The sequence below is a fragment of the Pezoporus occidentalis genome, unplaced genomic scaffold (assembly GCF_034315485.1).
Source record: "Pezoporus occidentalis ecotype Australia unplaced genomic scaffold, CSIRO_AGI_Poc_V1 ctg37, whole genome shotgun sequence".
Lineage (NCBI taxonomy): Eukaryota > Metazoa > Chordata > Aves > Psittaciformes > Psittacidae > Pezoporus > Pezoporus occidentalis.
The window spans coordinates 2,049,863-2,070,358 of record NW_026915691.1 but is presented as its reverse complement, the minus strand read 5'-3'; the positions used below and the strand labels follow the sequence as shown (position 1 = coordinate 2,070,358).

Sequence of the window (20,496 nt, the reverse complement as noted above, 5' to 3'; positions counted from 1 at the left end):
GTTTCTGTCCACACTAGTTTGAATATCAAATTCTGGATGGGAAAGAGAACTGTACATGAGGGGTAGGCTTATCTGTTGCAAATCTTGGGATGTCTTCTCTGGAAGGTCCTAAGCCATAGTTTATCAGTCCAGAATTTTTCTTCTTAAAATCTTTCCTCTAGAAGTCTAACGCTTTTGCTAAGTGCTGCAGATCCTTTTTCCTGTGTCTGCAGCATGATAGCTCTAATGCCTCTAGTGCTGCTCCTAGTCAGGCTGGGCAACTGCAGAGTGCCATTAACAAGGTCCTTTAAACTTTCGTTGCTTTTAATGTAAGGGCTGTCCAGCTATGAAGTTTAGAGTTATCCTGTTGCCTTTGTTCACTGGACAGTAAGAAGCTGTAGCTGAGCTTGGAGTTTCAAATACTGCAGAAAAATGGCAGTTAAAAAAAATGGACAGAAGGATAAAAGACATTCTCTTTTCCAGTCTCCTCTTCCTCCTAACCGCTTCGGGTTAGAAGGGTTCACTGAAATCACTTTGACCTGTTGCCAGAAATCATGTAGTCAGTGTGTAGTTTAGAAGGGTCCACTGAATGAAATTGTTCTATATGTTGCCCCATACCATGAGTTTATGGAAGAATTTGTGACCATGTAACAAACATAAGATTGAACAAAAGAGCAAAAGGCACGACAATAATGTGTGGTAGGAAGCAGTCAGGAGAAATCAAGGGCATTGCTTATGTCATAGGTTCCTGTACTAGCCAAGTGTTTGTTAATCACCTATATGATTCTAAGAACTGGGATCAAGCTGCAGAAAAGGAGCAGCTAACTTCTTCTTCCATCATGGCCTCTAAATTCTTGATATGGGGGAGAACTGCCTATCTGACTGCAAATCTGGCTGCTGGTTTGGCTGCGAGTGTGGGACTGTGACAAGATAACAGGCAACTGAGAGTTTAATTCCATTAAAAGCCAGCCCCACTTCACTTCTTGTCCCTAACCATGGCTGATCTCCAGTGCTCAGAACAAGTGACAGAAACCCTTAGATGCCAGAAATATGCATCAAGTGGTGAAAGAAAATTCTTCTTGTCCTTTGCTGGTGACTCTTAGAAGCCCTTAAGGCATAAGAGAAACACATTAGAAATCCAGGCATCCAAAATGAAATCCAGCCAATCCATACCAAAACATCTAATAAAAGTAAATACCTAATAAACTAAACTAGGATACCTCATAAAAATCAATACCTAATAAAACACACCAAAATGCCTAGTTAAAAATAAATACCAACATAAAAAATCGTTTATGATGTCAATTTTTGCCTGCCTCTGACTGGAGCAGGGAGCTAAAGTGGTCTGACTACTTATGATGCAAACCTTAGATTAATACAAAATGCTTGCTAAACCAAACCTAGAGATAGATTCACAGGCAAGGCTGACAGTGGGGCTAGTACCTAACCTCAGTTGTTGATATAGAGCTTTAGTTTTGGAAATAATCTATCAGAATATGATAAATGTAATCCTAGTAATTCTTGAACTGTGGTCTGTGAGGCTATGGTAGATGGTCCAAACCTTTTCTGCAAAGTTCTAGGGTTTAAAATGGGCCTTTCTTCCAAAAAGAAGGACTGCTGATTTCTTCCAACAGTTTGTCTGGTTCTGGTAAACTCTTTCACCAAAGATAGATTAAAGAGGAAGCACAGGGTGAGCATATCAAAAATATACCTTGCTTCAGCTAGCTCTATTCACAGATTGATGCTATCACTGTTTGGTTTTCGTTGGGTTTTTTTTTAGGCCTGAGCAAGCATTTACGAGGGGGTGGAAGGTACAGATGAGTATAATGCTAAAAAGAATAGAGCATGAGGGCTGGGGGATGAGATTATAGGCATGTTGTGTGGGGGGCCAGGATTAGGACAGATGGTGTCAAGCGTTGTGAGAAGGAAGAAGCACAGGTGAGTTGGGGGTTTGTGAGAGTGGCATAAAAGGACAAAGGAAGGTATGATGCACAAGAGAGGGGTGTGAGTTTGATACATCAGAATCATCTTAGAGCTTTTGCTGTACTTCCACTTTCTTCATCTTCATCTCAGCCACAGACTGGTGGAGCTTTTACTGAACTAGCACCATTTCTGATAGTTCTGCTGGTAGAGATCTGGCTGTGCAATCACTAGATGGGCACCTGTCAGCTTGGTTGGTTTTAGCTGTGCAGGCAGTGCATCTTTTGAAACTAAATTGGCACAGGTAGTGCTATCAGCACTTGGGACTATAGACTTTGGGGCTTTTCAGTCTTTTATTGCAATTTTCTTGTTGATGTATGCCGGTTACCTTTTGTTAATCTTTTCTTCACACTTGAGAGGAAACAGCAGAAACTGCTCTGTTGTGCTAAGAATTGATCCAGATGTAGCAGTTAATTAAATGAAATATTCTGAGGGGTTACCAACCCGAATGATAGCTTTGCATCGTGGCTTTTGATGTTGGATTGCATGTGTTTAATTTCCGAGATGATTCCTGACTGAGGAAGAACATAAGTGCCCCAGCAATGTGGGTATTTTCCACCTTGTCATGCTGTGTTGAGAGCTTGTATCACCATGACAAGGCTTATTAGATTAGTCAGTATTCCATTTCTCTTGATTTCCTCTGTCTGCCCCCTTTCTGATACTCTGAAGGTTGTATGGATGTTCTTGAAGTTGTTCTAATATAATTTGTACGCAGGAAAGAATTGCTGCAAAAGGACATTTCTTAAAAACTGTGTGTCCAGTGCTAACTGAAATCAGCTTCACTCGGGGATAAGATGTGCTTTTTCCATGGCAGGAAAATTGCCATGTCACCAGGACACGTATTTTTAAGGAATTCCTTCCTCCCTTTGGCTAGGGATGAGGAAGAAGATTGGAGTTCTAGTTTGCAGCGTTCTTTCCTTCCAAAACTGACGCCAACCATGAGGAGCAGCTCCCTCTACAGTCGGCTCATGAAACTAAGTTGGGTCACTGCGAGTCTCCCGTGCTCTGTTACATCCCATTGCTCTGGGCTGAACAACTGGGTCTCTGCAGAGAGAGCTTCTTGCCCGAGTCTCTCCTGTTACTTCCCGTGGTGCAGTGCTTATGGATGCTTTAAGTTGTCTTGCTAAGAGAAATGTTTGAAATGGAAAATGGTGCCTGGAATACCATTAGGCTCTGACTCTTAATAGCAAATAAAGTAAATAAGCAAAAATAAGAAATAAAATTAGCTCCTTTAGGGAGGGGAAATAGAGACAGCAAATAAAAGCAGGTCTGTGAGGACTAGCTGTACTTTGTTTAGGTAATGCCTCAGATTTGTAAAAGAATAACAGTAAAATGGTGATGGCTAATGTTGAAACTTTAAGTAAAAAAGCCAAAAATGTAGTTTTAGCCGGGGCAGTTCAGCCCTGTGAAGCTAAATTTTAATTATAAGAAGATTTTCAGACTCGTCTCAGTACATTGCAGCTATTTACATATATTTGATTAACATTTTAAAGCAGATTCCTTAGTGTCTTTTTTAGTTAATGTGAGCTTTAATTTGTATTTTTAGACTGCTTTTTCTCAACTCTTCATTTTTAGCCTTGTTTGTACACCCAGCTGTTATAGGATTTAATATGCATCTTTCTCAGATGGCTGCCTTTTCTCTGTAGGAGTATAGACACGCTTTATAAATTGATTTTAAAATATGATAATTTGATGGATCAGATTGATTGGACCAGGACTAAAGGAATGCTTTACAAAAGTATTCGCATTTTCAAGGCCAGGTTGGACGGGACTTTGAGCAACCTAGTCTAGTGGAAGGTGTCCCTGCCCGTGGCAGGGGGTTGGAACTGGATGAGCTTTAAGGTCCCTTCCAGTCCAAACCAGGCTGGAATTCTATGGTTTGTTTTTTATTAAGTCCTAATCATACCTGTCTAGTTGACGTGTAGGATTCTTTCTTCTAAGTTTTTCCGTCTCAGATGTCTGAAGGAATATTAAGATTTGACCTTTTAAGGCAGAATTGGTGGGTTTTGCTAGGTTTGTTTGCTAATATCAAACCAGTGTTTCCTAATGACTGCCTAAAGTGTCAGTACTGAAGATCTACTTTGATATAGCTAGGTTGCTGCAGCATTTTCATAAAACCCCAGGTGTCTTTCTCTTTTGTGACTACCCTGCTTCTCCCTTTGAATTAAAGAGTAGATTTTTCTCAGAAAATGGTGGTGATGGAATCAAACTTTTCCTTAGTGTTAAGAGAGACTGTGCTGCTGTGTGTGGGTGTATGGCTATATGCAGAGAGCTGCTCAAAGCTCATTTCTCTCCATGGGGATAACTGGCTGCATACCAAACTGTGGCCAGGAGAAGCAGAAAGCAATGTGTGGGCAGACTGTATGATCTTTTATTAGCACCTTCATTCTACTTCTGCATTTTCATCTATCAGTTAACACTGGTTCCATCACATCATTAACTGCTTAAGTTTCTCATTTGAATCATTTTATGCGACGGAGAATGTGATATATATTTTTTTAATTATGTTTTGATGTGTGTACTTAATTTTTTTGGTTGCAAATTACAGATTTAAGACTGCAAAGCACTAAAAGTATGCTCCAAAAAGCTGAGTGGCTGCCTATCCTTTCCTAGAGTGAATTTAGGCTAACAGTAATGGTAAACTTCTTAACTGTTGAGTCTCAATTAGAAAGCCTAAGAACATGTAAATATTTCCCCCAGGTTTCTGGAGTCAGATTGTTTTGAACAGTACAGTTGTGTCTCTTGGAAAAAAATTACTTGTAAGTGGAACTCTGATATTCTGCAGTGTGACTAATCATATTGGTATTGATTGGGTTCGTAGGGATTGCATGAATTGGGTTTGTAAAGTTTCAATTTTGATTCCCAGAAGGTAACTAAGGATATTAAATTCTTCCTGTGGTGCAGATTATGACAAGTTAAAGTTTTTTAGGTCTTTTGTACTTTGATGATGATTTTAAAACTCGTTTAAAAATAAAGTACAAAGTCGAAAGCAATTCTCTGTAAATTTGATATCTTTCCAAATGGTTACATTGACTTTATGCTTTGTTTTTGTTACACTTATAAATCTCTGCAAGTTATGCAAAATTGTTGCTGTGATCTATTGTTTTGCACTTTGATGTAAAAGTCACTGCTAGGAAATATTTATGTTGTAACTAGAAGTACACATGGATTATCTAATAAACAGGGGAAGTTCAGGTTAGATATAAGGAAGAAGTTCATTACTGTGAGAGTGGTGAGACACTGCACTGCACAGGTTGCCCAAAAACGTGGTAAATGCTCCATCCCTGGCAGTGTTCAAGGCCAGGTTGGACACAGCCTTGAGCGACATGGTCTAGTGGAAGATGCCCCTGCCCGTGACAGGGGGGTTGAAACTAGATGATCTTAAGGTCCTTTCTAACCCAAGTCATTCTGTGATTATACGAAATACTGTTGTCAGGTTTTATGGTATGTTTGATCTGTATTGATGGCTGTTAGACTGTGATTGCTGCACCTTTCTTTTATCCTGGTATAAGAAAGTACCCAATGGCTTTACCAAGGCTGCATAAATGCAGGTTTCTGTAGCTTTTACCTGTATTCACGTGCTGTTTGGCTTTGCTCTTTTAGATCTGTTTTTTCAAGTGTGGATTCTCCAGCCAAGGTCAGCTCCATGGAAAACAAACTTCTTCTCAAGAGCAAAGAACTCCAAGACGTCCAGGACAAGTGTTACAAGGTATTTATTTATGCGATTGGCCATCTCCATTGCTCCAGGAATCTGCAACCACTGTATGTCCAGGGATCTGTCAGATGCTGCTGATCATCCAGACTCGTGGTGGGCAAAGTGCTTTTCCTTCAGTGAGGTGGCTTCCTGTCCAGTACAAAGGGAAATGAATTTAGGCCATGCTGTTGCTCTAGATACTTTTATCTTAACGAGAAGTGGCTCTGGATTTTAAACAGTCCTTTTCTCAGCGTGACACAGACGACTGCTTCTTCCTGCAGGCCGTGCCTCTTCGTCATACACACAATTACAGCAGTACTGTTCTGAGGTTCTCTTCCTAACTCATCAGCTTCTACTTACATAACTGTTTGTCACGTCACTGGTTATGGTGAACATCTTATAACAGTTGCTGTACTCCAATAAAGGGAACCCAGTGGAGTCTTTTAAAACTTACTGCTTGTAAGAGACTTTTATGAGAGTTTGTTTGCATTTCTCCCTGCTCTGTTCTGGATTTGACCATTTACTCCTGACAAGGAGATGGGGGGAAACCATCTTCTGGTCCAGCATGGATTTGGGATAAGGTTAAAGTGACCCATCTCTGCAAGTCAGGTGAAAAATGATTGTGTCTTCTTTGCTAACTGGGGTTCGAAGAACGACTGAATATGAACAAGCAGCTTGAATGAATGGGGTGACTTAGACTTACTACTTGTCCTTAAGAAGAACTGTGCATTCCTGGAGCAGAGACAATGGTATTGGAATTTAAACGCCATTTGGAGAAGCATAGCTAGCAGTCTCTTGGAGACAAATTCCTTACAAACAGAGCTCTGAAAGTAGCAGCTAACAAAGCTTTTGAAGCCCCCTTTGTAACCTCTTGATATTTATTGCAGATGGAGCAGGAAATGACGCGGTTGCACCGGAGAGTGTCAGAGGTGGAGGCTGTACTTAGCCAAAAGGAGGTGGAACTGAAAGCCTCTGAGACCCAGCGATCCCTCCTGGAGCAGGACCTGGCCACCTATATCACAGAATGCAGTGTGAGCCCTTACACCAGTCCTTTCAGCTCTGAAGGCCTGAAATCTGGTGGTCTTTGCCTTTCTCATCCCTCATGGTTTCAGTGGGGTACTTGATGGAGAGCAAATGATATGTGAGAGGATATCTGTTGAACATGGAGCCCTGAATTTGTTTGCAGAAGCTTGTTTGATACTTGTATTCAAACTTTGCTTCGTGGTCATGTGCTTAGAACATAGAGGAATAACTACTGTCCTGGTCTTGCTGAAACTGTTTGTGATGTTTGTCTAACTGGCTGTGCTAGAACATGCTTGGGTTTGAATTCTTGCAGGTTTCTTAGCCAGAAGAGGATGGGGCCTAATCAGTGCCAGAAATCAAGGACAAATAAGAGGATTAGTGGTGTTGCCTCTGTCTGTGGTATTCTGAGTTCAGACTGATGCAGTTTCTGAGCACAATGTCAGGGCTGATGCTAGGACAGGTGCTATTGTTCGGGATGAATATAAAAATGAGGCTGTAAAACCATGTCCTCAAAGATCATTTGGCATTTTTCATGGGAGTTGGAATGTCTGCCTACTTGTCCTGGCAAGATTCCAGTGAGGATATTTTCATTCTAGTTAATAGTCAATGTGTTTTGGGTTGGATATAACATTCTGTTTCCTCTCTTGTACAAAGAACAAAAGTCCAGGTAATACTCTTGTTTCTGAGAACTGAAAAGCGTTTCTGATGGGTTGATTTCTTGGGAAGCAGATCTTAAAAGGGACTGAGTGATCTTCCAAATGCTACTAGGTAAAGAAATAGAATTCAGTTTGTATCTTTCTGTTGAAGAGTAACACACAGCTGATAGAAGGACCACTGCTCTGTCAAAAATACACAGGTAGTAAATGTGGTGAGTTACAGAAGCAGCTCTTCTGTTCTTGATGGAATTTTAACAATGGTTAAAGGATTTAATTCACTTAGCAACAAGGAAAATGGTAGTAACATGAAGTTGAAGGACTGTATCTAGGTTGTGAATTAATAGTGCTAGATAAAATGTAGATAAATGTTGTCAAGAATGGATGCCTTTTGGTTTTTGTTTGTTTTGTTTTTTTTTGTCTCTAAACCTGATGTGAGGAAGTAGAGATTTGAACTAAGATTGAAGTGTAGTAAGCAGCATTTGTAGTAAATGGGCTGCAGAAGTAGCACTGGCCATGGATTTCTTTAGGGTTCCATCACTGTGGCCTTGATTTTTTTTTTTTTTTGGTGTCTCCCTGCAGTCAAGGAGGCATTTGTATAGCTAAAGATCTTTATTCTACAGCCATCTGAAAAAAACAAAGGCTATGTATTGAACATTTTGCTTTCTGCAGAGCTTAAAGCGAAGCCTGGAGCAGGCACGGATGGAAGTGTCTCAGGAAGATGATAAGGCACTGCAGCTACTTCATGATATCAGAGAGCAAAGCCGAAAACTGCAAGAGATCAAGGAACAGGTATACCTGCTTCTGCGGGGAGCAGGGTGGCTATCTACAGATAGGCATTCTTGGCATATTGTAGCTCTGTTGCCAGGATTACGTTTTATGTTGGTAGGCTGTGATGATTCCCAGTCTGTGTGTTTTCACATGGTTTCTTAAACAAAATGAGGAGGAACAAAATACACGCTTTTGTGCCTATTGCAAGTAAGCAGAAACTCCAAACTTCAAGTTTTTCTCATCCTGAAAGTACTTTGTCTATAAAACCAGCTGAGGAGAAGGCTGCCATGCTTTAGTAATATGCTGCATTGAAAATGACCTATCCATTTTAAATGTTCAAGCTATACAAATTTTACAAGTTACTGAATCTTCACCTTGGGGAGAGCTGGGCAATCCTTAATTTTGTGTGTTTTTTTGTTCTTCTTCCTTAGATGGCCATTCAAAATGCTGTAATAGCCTTTCAAAATGTGTGGTGCCTAATTTAATCTATTTGCAAAGTAGATGTTCATAAGTTTTTACCACCAGAAGAATGTTGAAAATTCACTAATGTAGGCAATTGTTCATAAGAAAAAAACAATGTTGCAATTAAATGAAAATATGGTGACAAATGAGGACATTTTAGGATGTAAAATCCTGTCTATAAGACAGAACCCATTCAGTTTTATGAATTACTAGCAACATATTGTATTGAGAAAAAGAAATTGAAATTTGCTATGGCATTCAAACCGTTCTTTGCAATTATCTGTTGTTTTTCATCTTCAAAGCACTTTACAAACATTAACTGACTAATTTCATAGTGTTTGAGACAAGAAAAGCTAGAAACCCTGGCAATAATTCTCCAGACATGAGCAGCTCTTATGTAAAAAGTAATGAAATGAAAAAAACAACTCTCTGGATGTAGTAGGCCTCCATAGACTTCTACAGCATTCTCCTGAATGGTTGTTTTATGTAATACGAGGTATCTAAAGCTCATTACTCTGTGTTCTGGTGCTTTGGTAGTGAAGTTACTTTAAATATTGAAATGTGAAGCGTTTTTGGTGAAGATAAATATCAATAGATTCTTAAGCAGTGCAGACACATGGAACAGAGGGAAAATAATGCAAGTAGTTTTCAATCAAATATTCTGGCCCAGAATTTCTTAATTTGGCTTGTGAAGATTTACAATGAGCTGAAAATGCTGTTTAGGTCAATGAATGAATCTGCATTTTCATACCTGGGGTGGTCTTCTGAGCCACCTGAAACTCACGTGCAAGAATACCGCAACAAAATAGGCAGATATGTTTTTGCTGACTCATACCAGGAGGTGGATCTTAACCATGAAAGACTTAAATCATTTTTCTGAAGTCAAAGGGAACTGGAAGGTGAGATGGAAGAGTCCATTAGAGTATTACTGTTAAAAACATAAAGCTTGGGAGAGAATGAGTAAAATTAACAGCACACCAATCTTCAAAACCCAATAATGAGGCATTTGGTATTTGTAGGGCAAGACTGTAGGTTCAACTTAACCCCAGGTACTTGAATAGAAAAACGTGGTGGGTTTGTGGGCTTTTTTTGTGGTTTGTGGGCTTTTTTTGTGGTTTTTTGTTTGTCTGTTTTGTTTGGGGGTGTGTGTTCATTTTCTGTTTGGTTCAGGTTTGATTTATTTTTAACTAAACCTTTTATCCGGTAGTTACTTGATGAAGACCTATATGAATGGATGAACTTGCAACAAACCAGAATCTCTATCTTTTTCGAAAGGCCTACCCATCTGTATGTAGCTACCCTGATGCGATTTGCTTCAGGTGTATGCCCTGAGCTTTGCCTGTCCATTAATATGCACTTAAATTCATCCTGATAGATTTTGAACTATGCTCAATGCATATGCAAGAGGTATTTTTCTGTCACCTTGAGTGATGTTGCCCGTTCCTCTGACCTGAGCATGGGATTTATTCAAAGATAGTCTTGCAAATGTGTAGAAACAAAACCCCCTGAAATATTACTAAATATCTCCTCTTCTTCCTTCTTTTCTCCCTCTCAATTCTCCTCCCTTCCCAAACACTCATTTTCACTCATTACAGTGGCAACTGTAGTCATACCTATAATTCTTTGGTCAAGTGTTTGCTGACATAAAAGACATGTATTTTAGGAAGTCTTGACAAATTATGATTTCTGGGCAGAACATGTATTCCTTCAAACACTGCCTTTTTCATTCACAAACGTATTTGCATGAAATGAATATTTGAGTTTATCTATGCTCACTTGTTATAAAAAGGCTCTAATTCTTTCTGGCAAGAAAATGCTATCAACCGAAGAGAGACTAACTGGAAAGGGTAGGTCCCCTGTCTGCCTTACAAACTGGAGAACCAATCTGGGGATTATCAACCAAAGAGCTATTCTGCCATGCTCTCCCTAGTAAAGCAATCTGTTAAATCTCTACATAAGCTCTCCATGTTGCTAAAGAATCCCAGCTGACACCAGGGTCAGTGTTGAGGCAATCAGTTGTCTAACTAAAGACAGCTGGCTGTCTGGAAGGAGTGATGACAAACCTGATTTTGTCATGAGACAGTTACTCTTTTGAATATGGAGGTAGTCAGACATATTGTAAGATATTAAAATGGAAAGAAGAATAGACTCCCCCACTGTCATTCCTTCATAATTTTTTTTCCTAGCTCTTGATGTGCATGTTTTATACTTGTTCCCTCCTAAAAAACACTTCTTTTTTGTTTGTTCATTTGGTTTTTTTTTGGTGGGGTTTTTGATTTAGAGTAATTTTATACAACATGTTCTTACAGGACTTAGTAAATGCTAAATAAGCATAATTAAAATCTATTTTTCCACTGAAGATATGGGAAGCCATCTCATGAGCTTGTCTCAGTTTGAGTGCCAAGTCTCATTGAGACAATTGATTCAGTTGTTCTTTTCTGCTCCCACCATCCCCTTCCAGATGCCCTCTTTTGTAGTGTCCTGAATGGGGAACCATCATTTTTGCCTGTATAAGCAAATATCTTCTATGGGCAATGTGAGTTTTGAACAGTTTTTCTGAGTTACTATTTGATTTTAGATTGTCTGCCAGAGCGATGTGATCCTTTTTAACTCTATCAAGAGAAAACAGCTGAAGGATAGAAGCCACAGTGTGCTACCCCTCTGCTTCTCCTTCCCTTTTACCCAAGCTTTGCAGATCTGTGGCAATTGTCATGTTATCAGCCTGAGAAAATATATCTTGAGGGAGCATCTGATCATTTAGTAGAGACCTCAACTCAAAGGCACATTTCTGTTTCAGAAATTAGAAATGTAAGTAATTTTTATCATTTGTATATAGATGTATGCATGTGCTTCTGCAGTGCAGCCACTCTCAAAAAGTCAGTGTTTTGACATTATGGGGTAATGACTTAAAAATGGCCCAACTCAAACCACAATACAATGGATATGTTGTTATATTTAGCTCTTATTGTTTTATTTGTACTTTACTTTTCTTCCACATATTCTTAAATGTGCCTCTTGCCTGCAGTCAGTATTCTGGGATTTGCTGCCTCAAGTATTTCCTTATTGCCTCTAAAATCTAATACCTTTTCCTTCCCTTCCACAACAAATGCAGGAATATCAAGCTCAAGTAGAAGAAATGAGGTTGATGATGAATCAATTAGAAGAGGACCTTATTTCAGCTCGCAGGCGTAGTGATCTTTATGAATCGGAGTTGAGGGAGTCCCGACTGGCAGCTGAAGAATTCAAACGTAAAGCTACAGAATGTCACAACAAACTGCAAAAGGTAGTTTAGGCTTCACGGGGGTGTGTGTGTCCCCTCCAAAGATCAAGTGGCTTCTACAACTAATACAAAATGTCATTCAGTTGTAGCCTTGAAATAATGTCATTTATACGTTGTGTAACTGCTTGTGTTTAAATCACATGGGGTGATGACTGGATAGAAGGCCAACGTACTACAGCCTTTCCTGAGACTATGATATGTTTTATACTTAAGTTACAGGTTAAAGATCAAGGGAAAAATGAAGCGGGAGAGTTGTATTCCAAGTTGGAGAAGGTATGTTACTTCAGTGTCTTGGAATTTGCTTCCTGAGTCTTTCATATTATGCATAGAAACCAAGAGTGTCTTTGGTTAGTCAGTGCCATGCACAGTCTCACAGTCCTCATTTTTCTTTCTCTTTTTTTTTCCCCTTCCCTTCCCTTCCCTTCCCTTCCCTTCCCTTCCCTTCCCTTCCCTTCCCTTCCCTTCCCTTCCCTTCCCTTCCCTTCCCTTCCCTTCCCTTCCCTTCCCTTCCCTTCCCTTCCCTTTCCCTTTCCCTTCCCTTCCCTTCCCTTCCCTTCCCTTCCCTTCCCTTCCCTTCCCTTCCCTTCCCTTCCCTTCCCTTTTCTCATTTTATTCTGTTTTAATCTTCTTGGTGTGATCACTGCTCTGACTTGATGTAAAGCTGTGTCTGTGTATCCTGTTCTTAATGAATTGTGTTCAGTCTGAGTTTGCAGTTAGGTTACTGATACACAGGGGTTTTCTTTATAAATAAAGAATACAAATGAAAAATAAAAAGATTTCTGAGTGTTCTCACACTGAACAAGCTACTTGGTGACCCAAATACAGAATCAGCCAGAAGTTAGTAAAATGGGAATAGCTTTGACAAGTAGCATTTCGGTGTACTGGAATTTATAGGGAGAAACAAACATTTTTGGGAAGTGACTTAAAATAAATATGGTATCTTAAGTAGACAGCATGTTTTCCTTTTTGGATTTATAACACTCTTTCCTTCCATCTTTTTACTGAACTGTAGATCAACACAGAGCAGCAGGCCAAAATCCAGGAGCTACAGGAAAAGCTGACAAAGGTAATGTCTGGGTGGTGAAAGTGCATTTTTCCACAAGATTTTCCAGTGAAACCTTAATGCAGAGGAGGGATCCACTTTGTTTTATCCTCAAAAATAGAATTAGTCATAGCATGGGGGATGTTAAGGAAAAGGGGGTGGGAACTGGTATCTGAAATCATTGGTGTTTTCAGTATACTTTTGGCTCTTGAGACATGTCAACATGAAGCTGAGTCAGAACTAGAGTAGTGTAGACAAATTCTAGTTTAAAAGGCCAGTTTGGGTATGCTGTATGCAAAGACTGGTCCCTGGCTCCTGAAAAGAGGGTTCACATGTTTTTAGCTCACTAGTAAAATATGTGTTGGACTTGGTTTAGTCTCCCAGTATACTGTTTTAATTGCAAAATCACCTTCCATTCAGTTATTCACGGTAAAAATGGTGAACGGTAAGGATTCCCAGCAGGATTAAAATCCCTTATCAGTGTAAGCTGAAGGAAGTACACACTATCTGATGCTTGCAGTTGTAGTCAGTCTGTCACTTAAGGTGGCACTGTAAGAACAGTAGGGGAACTTCTCTTCTTGGGATGTTTCAGCAGAAAAGAAATAGTAATTGTAATAATTGACTAAACTTTTCAAACTTGGCACCTGGAGAGAGAGGGCTTTTTCAAGGTTTAGTGATCTAGAATATGAATCTGAGGCCAAAACTATGTAGAAACAGTCCTAATATTTCAAAACAGCCATATTTTAATCTCCTTCTCCTTTCCTCCTTTCATTAATTCAGTCTAAAGCGAACAGGTTATTCTCCTCATGTTCTAGTAGGAGTTTTTGGTGAGTTCTTCCCAAGAACTTCCACTGAATTTGGGGATAGACTTTACTTTATGTATAAAGAGACAATTAGAAACTTGCAGTCCAGCAAGACAAACGTAGATCCCTTGGATTTTCAGGGTTTTTTGTGAAACGGAAAAGAATGACATAACAGAAGTTAGGATTTGGGTTGCTACATGCATTTAAGATTGTCTTAATTTGAGGCTGCTAAGCCAAAGTTCTGTAGCAGTTTTACTCAGAATGTTGACCACCTCAGGGTTAGGAGCTTTTCACAGGCAAGTTTTTGCACGTGCATTTTTCTCATAATACCTTCCCCACCTCCCTTTGAACCTTTAGGCTGTGAAAGCCAGCTCAGAGGCAACTGAACTTCTTCAGAATATCCGCCAAGCAAAGGAGAGAGCTGAGAAGGAGTTAGAGAAACTGCAGAATCGGGAAGATTCGAATGAAAGCATGAAGAAGAAATTGCTTGAGGCGGAGGTGAGTACAGAATGTCTATCTAGAGTAAAGTAGCTATTGGGATGTGTCTCAGTTTAGGAACCCTCATGTGGATGACTGTAAACCTTCTGTATTCCTATAGGAACTATTCATGGAAAAGTGATGTTAGACATTAATCCAGTTTTAATTAAAAAGCTTCTATTTATTTGAAGAAAACTGAGAGCCTTTTTATTTTCAGTGAGGAGTCAATAAAGATGCGGTTAGCATAAGGGATTTGAGGCATGGTGAGGATTTCAAATCTAAAAGACAACCATGTATTGACTGCTTCAGCTAACTTAGAAACTGCTCACTGCTTTATGGTAATGCAGGGTTGGTTAATCTAAATGCAGTTAATAATCGCTCTGCAGGAACGGCGCCATTCTCTGGAGAATCAAGTGAAGAGATTAGAGACTGTGGAACGAAGAGAAAACCGTCTCAAGGAAGATATTCAAACTAAATCTCAACAGATTCAACAGATGGCAGAAAAAATTCTGGTGAGCAGAAGTGAAAATGAAAGATAAAGGGTAAGAGTTTGTGAGAAAGGGGTAGGAAAGGAACAGAAGACAAAATTACACTGAATAACGAGAAAATTGTTGAATGAAAGGATTTGTTTCTTGTACCAGTCATACTGGAGAAAGCTTCAGCGCTGAAATTATGCCTGCACCTTTAGTTACAAACTCACTCCTGTACCTTTAGTCTTAATACTACTTGAAACTTCTAGTTTTCTCAGTGGGAGCACTTTTATGTCACTGTACTATATTTAACTGAATTATCCAATGATTGTTTCAGAAGTAAAACATTCTCAGGACAGGATGCTGCACCAATAAAAACGTTGATTATCTAGCTTTTAAATTAAATTGCAAAGGAATTTAGAGGTCAGATCTATGTGAAATGGTTACATTTCAAAGCAGAGAGAAATTAGTCATCTAAACTGTTCGTCTCCAGAGACAATATTTGTCAGGAATCCATTTTCACCCACATACCTTCTCTGTTGGCAATTCCTTGTTTCTCTTCTTGTTAAACCTATTAAATCTTTAGAGCGAGTTGGTTTGTCAGTCTACAGTGAACCAAGCAGAGGGTGTTTTGAATACTTTTACTTCCCTGGGACAGGAAGTATAACTTTGTAATGGAATAATTAAATTAATATTGTGTTTCTCATGAGCTCTTTTTTGTGTTACCAATATGAGAAGGAAAAAAAGATTAGATTTTATTGGTAGCAATCCTGAGCATAGGCACATCTGAGGAAAGCCAAAATATAATATAGATCTATATATGTATGTATAGAGATATAGATGAATATAAAAACATATATAAATAACTATATTTGGAGCCAGCAGATGACCCATACTTGTTCTGGGTAATAGCTGCATATGTGGACTTTACCATCAGAATGCCTGAATGCTCTCAAGAAAAGGCAGAATCAGTTCCTTAGTAGTGGTGTTTGTTTCAGATTGTTTTGATAACTTGAGTGCATGGTAAGTGGGAGACTGGTTTTACTGGGCACAGAGCCAACTTTATGTTTAGAAATAGTGTAAAACTTTGAATTGTTTCATAAGCCTCTTGTGTGTATTTGGGGATTGTTCCTTAGTTGTGATTACGTTCTCTGTGGAGGCAAAACTGGAGGGGAAAGCAGAAATATCAACTAATTGTTTTACACTGAGGGATATGTTTAGCTCTTCTTATAGATAGTTTCCATGGAGTTCTGACAGAATGTTGGAGACACACAGAGGTATTTTATAAGAAAGTCAAATAGGCGTCGAAGAAATAATTCTACAGAGTCTTTCCTAGTCCTTTGCAGCTCTGCTCTGGGAGCGCAGGGTAGTGGTTTTCTTTGTTTTCTCTTCTACCCTGTTTGTTCCCTCAAGTGGATCTCTTCAAACACGTTTGACTTTTCCTGATATGGAAAGTACAGAAAGGAAGGAAGGGAGGTGAAGATACAGACTTGCATAGAATAAAATAGAAATTGTTGAGTAAAGGCATTGGTTTCATGTACAGTCATATACCCAAGAAGTACCTGCTGATCTGCCTGTAGAGATTTTCATAACAAGTAAGAAACAAGTTAGAGAAGATACTTACTATTGCTTGAAAGTATAGATAGTTGTTATGGTGCTAATAACAAAGCTTGTGCTACATAGAGAATAGTAAGTGGTAACTGGAATGGTAAGAGATTACCTTTTTAAACCCACAGTGGCTGCTAAGTGCCACTGCAGAAATTGGTGAAGCTTCTCCTACAATATGAGCAGTCTGATGCTGGTAGCTTTGAAGCTGCTGCTGATCTGGTTGTCTGATTCTCTGCCAGGACCTGAAACGTGTGGGCTTCTGGGGGAGGTGAGTTGTCCCTCTTGTTGCTGGGAGACATATTTCAATTGCAAAAAGCAGCAATCTCCATTCCTTGCAAAAGTGTTGGGTACCAGGCACTGTAGATGACCTACTTTTAGTGAACCTCGTCTTTGAGTCTCGCTTCTGGAAAAAGAGGTCTATTGCAGTTAGTGAATCAAAAAAGTCTTTGTATGTTTTCAAGATGAGGAAGATCAGAAAAGAGAATATGAAAAGAGCGAAAGTAGAAGTATCAGGAAATTTTCCTGTGCTATGCAGTAACGAAGGCAGACAGGAGGGATGCATCCCCAGGCCTGAACTAGTCTATGCAAAAATCAACCCAGTGGTAGAGAATGACAGACCTGGATCTGCCTCTTGGTTTTAAGGAAATTGGTGGAATAGCAAATAGGATGATGAGTGAGCAGAAAGTTCTAAGCTCAACTTTTACAAAGTGTCCTGTTGGAAGGTGATTATAGATATATCCTGAATAATACAGTCAGGCAGCAGAAGTAGCTAACTTCTGAGATAGAAAATCATGTGAGTCCTTGCGGTACAAACTATCTGATGTGAAGAGATTAAAACCATTCTGTTCTACCATCCATATTGCATTCTGCACTTTTCCTTTTTCAAGCAATTTATAAATAGTTATTCTGACAACATTTGTCTGAGGAATATAGCAAAGTAAATACTATTCCCACTATGAATGTAGAATGAAAAGCACAGACAGCAGTGTCCCATTATTGAGGTCTGCTGTGAGAAAACAAGTGAGAGACCTTGTTAAAAATAGATCTGAACTTCCTGTGATGCTGCTGCAGCTATAGAGAGTTTATAGCTGCATGTTTTCACAAAATGTCCTTGGCCCATCTTTGGGAATATTTTACTGAGAAATGAAGATGCTTACCATGGAAGTAGAAATCTTTGTCTTCAGCAGTGTGCCTGCTGTACTGTAGATGGGTCATCAGCAAGAAGCAAAGCTCAAGACTGCAGCTCTCTATGTTTTTTTATTACAGCAGTCCTGGCCTTGGGATTTTTGGAGTCTGAAGCCTTAAAAAAGAGAATGAATTAATGTCTGATACCTGTGTAACACATACACCCAGCACCTACTATTTCTTTGTGTCTGAATATGAATCTCTGCTGCTTTTAGGAGCTGGAGGAAAAACATCGTGAGGCTCAAATTGCAGCACAACATCTGGAGTTGCAGCTGAAACAGAAGGAACAATTCTACGAGGAAAAACTCAAAGTAAAAATATCTTCTTAACATCTTCCTACAAGCTTCTGTGGGTAGAATGAGTTCAGGGAAAAACAGTTGCCTTTAGGCTCTGATTGCTTTGTCTTATGCTTATGTCTATGCCTTATGCTTATGCTTCTGCCTTCTTGCTTACCACTGTTGAAATGTTTAGAGCTTAATGGAATCTGAGTAAGTTTTTCTTCTAGGCCATGCCACTCTACCTTATCTGTCTTTAGCACTGCATTAAAACAGATGGCATTTGAAGTCAGAGCTATAGGAAAGCAATTTTTGATTGTAACTTGACTTTTGCTGACTAAATAATACTTATTTAATGCTGCTGGATCTCAAATATCGAAAGAGCTTTCGGTTCCTACTGATGATTTTCTATGAGTATCCACACAGCCTACCTGCAAGGTTTAAATTCAGCAAATACTAGAGCATTTGTGAAATTCCATTTTCTTGGAACTATAACATCTGCCAAGAAGCCACAGAAGCCACCCACTTTGTTTTTGTCTTTTCCAGGGTAGCATAAGACTTTAACAAACAGAAATAGAATCACAGACACCCCCTAAAATCAGGAGAAACAAACTGGGAAATAGGAGTGTATGCACTGGCTAAGGATTTTTCTAAAGAACCTGCATAATGTCAGCCAGTAAATGCATGTTGTAAGAATCTTTGTTTCTACTAAGCATAATCTGTTTTGAGCAATCTTTATCTAGTACATTTACTAGGACTTTAATTCTACATTTCAGCATAAATGTGAGAGGATGTAGTATTTACAGGAGAGAAGAAATTTATATTGGAGAAATATGAAGGGAAGAAAAAAAAAAAGAGAAGAAAGAAGGTTTCCTGGCAGACCAGAGCATGTGGTAATCAGTAATGAGAGGAGAGCGATAGAAAACAGGAAGATCAGAGGTAGATGTTGGAAAGCAGAAGTTTTCCATAAAAAAAATGAAAAGGGATTGGAAACAGAATTAAAAGACAGAGCCAGTGTATTACAGGGACATATGAGACAAGTTTTAGTAGGAGGAATCAGGAAGCCAGGTGAAAGAGGTTCAAAGAGATGAAAGAGGACATGGGATGTTTGTAATTACAACAGTAAAAAATATGCCACGGTGTCCAGACTTTGTGCCATTGTCTTTGAAGGAAATGGCCTTCAGTTTAACAACTGATTTAAAGCTCTGCACATACACACATAACCTGCATTTTCAGAAGTATATAACTGTTACTTTAGTCCTGTTCCTAATGACAGGTATTCGTGCCACAAAAAGAAGACTTTTACTTAGGTGTTTGTTTTGGTTTCTCCAACTTAAAGAATTCATGGGGTCTCAGTTGCCTTCTCATGTGTACTTACAGAACCTACAAATTACTTCTCAACCATGTTGGTAGGGCAGCCAAAGAACGTGCACTTCCTTACTTCCTCTACTATACTTAGCAGGGTACAGAGTTCTGCTGTTTTCTTTTGCACGAGTCTGGAACATTTCTTGAACTCAGTTTATATGACTTAAAATAATAATTAAAAACCATCTACAGTATCTTCACATCCTCATAATAATTCCATCATTAAATTCAGTCTTCAAAGATAAACGAGGGAGTGCACTTTTTTGGAGTTTGCTCCTCCATGGATTTCATGCAGTTGCATCTTGGCTTTAATTTTGCTTGAGATATGATCAGTTGCTTAAAAAAAAAAATCTGTCTATCTTGATGATTTTCTTTCTGCTTGCCCTTTGCCCAGTGAAACAGATAGAATTTAGACAAAAGAAATGTCTTCATTTAGGTGTTGGAAAATCAGATGAAGAAAGATCTTGCAGATAAGGAAGCACTTGAGAATATGCTCAGAAGACATGAAGAAGAAGCGCGTGAGAAATGTAAAGTCCTGGCTGAACAGAAGGCGGTATGTGTATTTGAATTGGAAATCAAAGCATTTGAAGAGTAGCTTTCTGAGGCTCTGATTTCAAGCAAGATAATCTTGTTTGAGGTTTTGTAGTGGTGATGAGCTGCTTTGAAGGAAATCCACTGATTAATATTAATTTTTAAAGACATATTTTTTTTTAATTCAAGGTTTGTTCAAGAATATTTCCTTCAAAGTAGCCATGTGAATTGCTGTGTAGTGATTGCTTTTGTGTGTCGGTAATAGAATGGTTGCTTTCTCCTAATATTGAAGCAGTAGAAAGCAGCTGTACATAGCTCCAGTAATTGCACCTCTGGTGCTCTTTTGGCCATTTGATAAGTTTTCTTTTTCTTCTTTTTGTTTCTGGAAAAAGTTCAGACTTCTTTTAAACATTGTTTTTATGAATCCTTGTGTTGGGCAGTCTCAAAGGCACATTGCTCTGTTTCAGATGATTAATGCAATGGATTCGAAGATTCGGTCACTGGAGCAGAGAATAGTGGAACTGTCTGAGGCCAATAAACTGGCAGCAAACAGCAGCCTTTTTACCCAGAGGAACATGTAAGTAGAGCAACTGCAATCATACTGGGCACTACTGAGCAGTTCTCAGCAAGATGATCTTAAAGGTCTTTTCCAAACTAAATGATTCTGTGATACTTACTGTAAAAGTGGTTCTTTTTTGCAGGATTTGCTATGCTCCCTGCTTGTTTTTCAGTGATGCAAAAATACACTTGCTATTCAAAGAGTTGTTGTTCACTCTGTATTTTGTGTTTCCTCAAACATGACTAGGGAAGTTGGTTTGTATTTTCATGTTTATTTCGGAGCCTTCCCTAAGGCTGGTGCTTTTGTGAAGGTTTATCAAGCATGTTAAATGAATACTAA

At 39.0% G+C, this 20,496-nt stretch overlaps 1 protein-coding gene across 9 annotated transcripts in view; it reads left to right on the top strand.

Moving 5' to 3' along the window:
- CIT (citron rho-interacting serine/threonine kinase) overlaps positions 1 to 20,496 on the top strand; it is a 73,335-nt gene that overhangs the window by 19,153 nt on the left and 33,686 nt on the right. For 5 of the 9 annotated variants that reach the window (XM_062631201.1, XM_062631208.1, XM_062631204.1 and 2 more), the window contains exons 11-21: positions 5,563 to 5,668; positions 6,541 to 6,684; positions 8,002 to 8,121; positions 11,675 to 11,845; positions 12,056 to 12,115; positions 12,855 to 12,908; positions 14,045 to 14,185; positions 14,551 to 14,676; positions 17,643 to 17,738; positions 19,504 to 19,620; positions 20,066 to 20,175. In XM_062631201.1, the coding sequence (XP_062487185.1) occupies positions 5,563 to 5,668; positions 6,541 to 6,684; positions 8,002 to 8,121; positions 11,675 to 11,845; positions 12,056 to 12,115; positions 12,855 to 12,908; positions 14,045 to 14,185; positions 14,551 to 14,676; positions 17,643 to 17,738; positions 19,504 to 19,620; positions 20,066 to 20,175 (1,245 nt within the window). The remainder of the gene's footprint in view (positions 1 to 5,562; positions 5,669 to 6,540; positions 6,685 to 8,001; positions 8,122 to 11,674; positions 11,846 to 12,055; positions 12,116 to 12,854; positions 12,909 to 14,044; positions 14,186 to 14,550; positions 14,677 to 17,642; positions 17,739 to 19,503; positions 19,621 to 20,065; positions 20,176 to 20,496) is intronic. The other 4 variants (XM_062631209.1, XM_062631207.1, XM_062631206.1 and 1 more) reach the window with 1 other exon arrangement.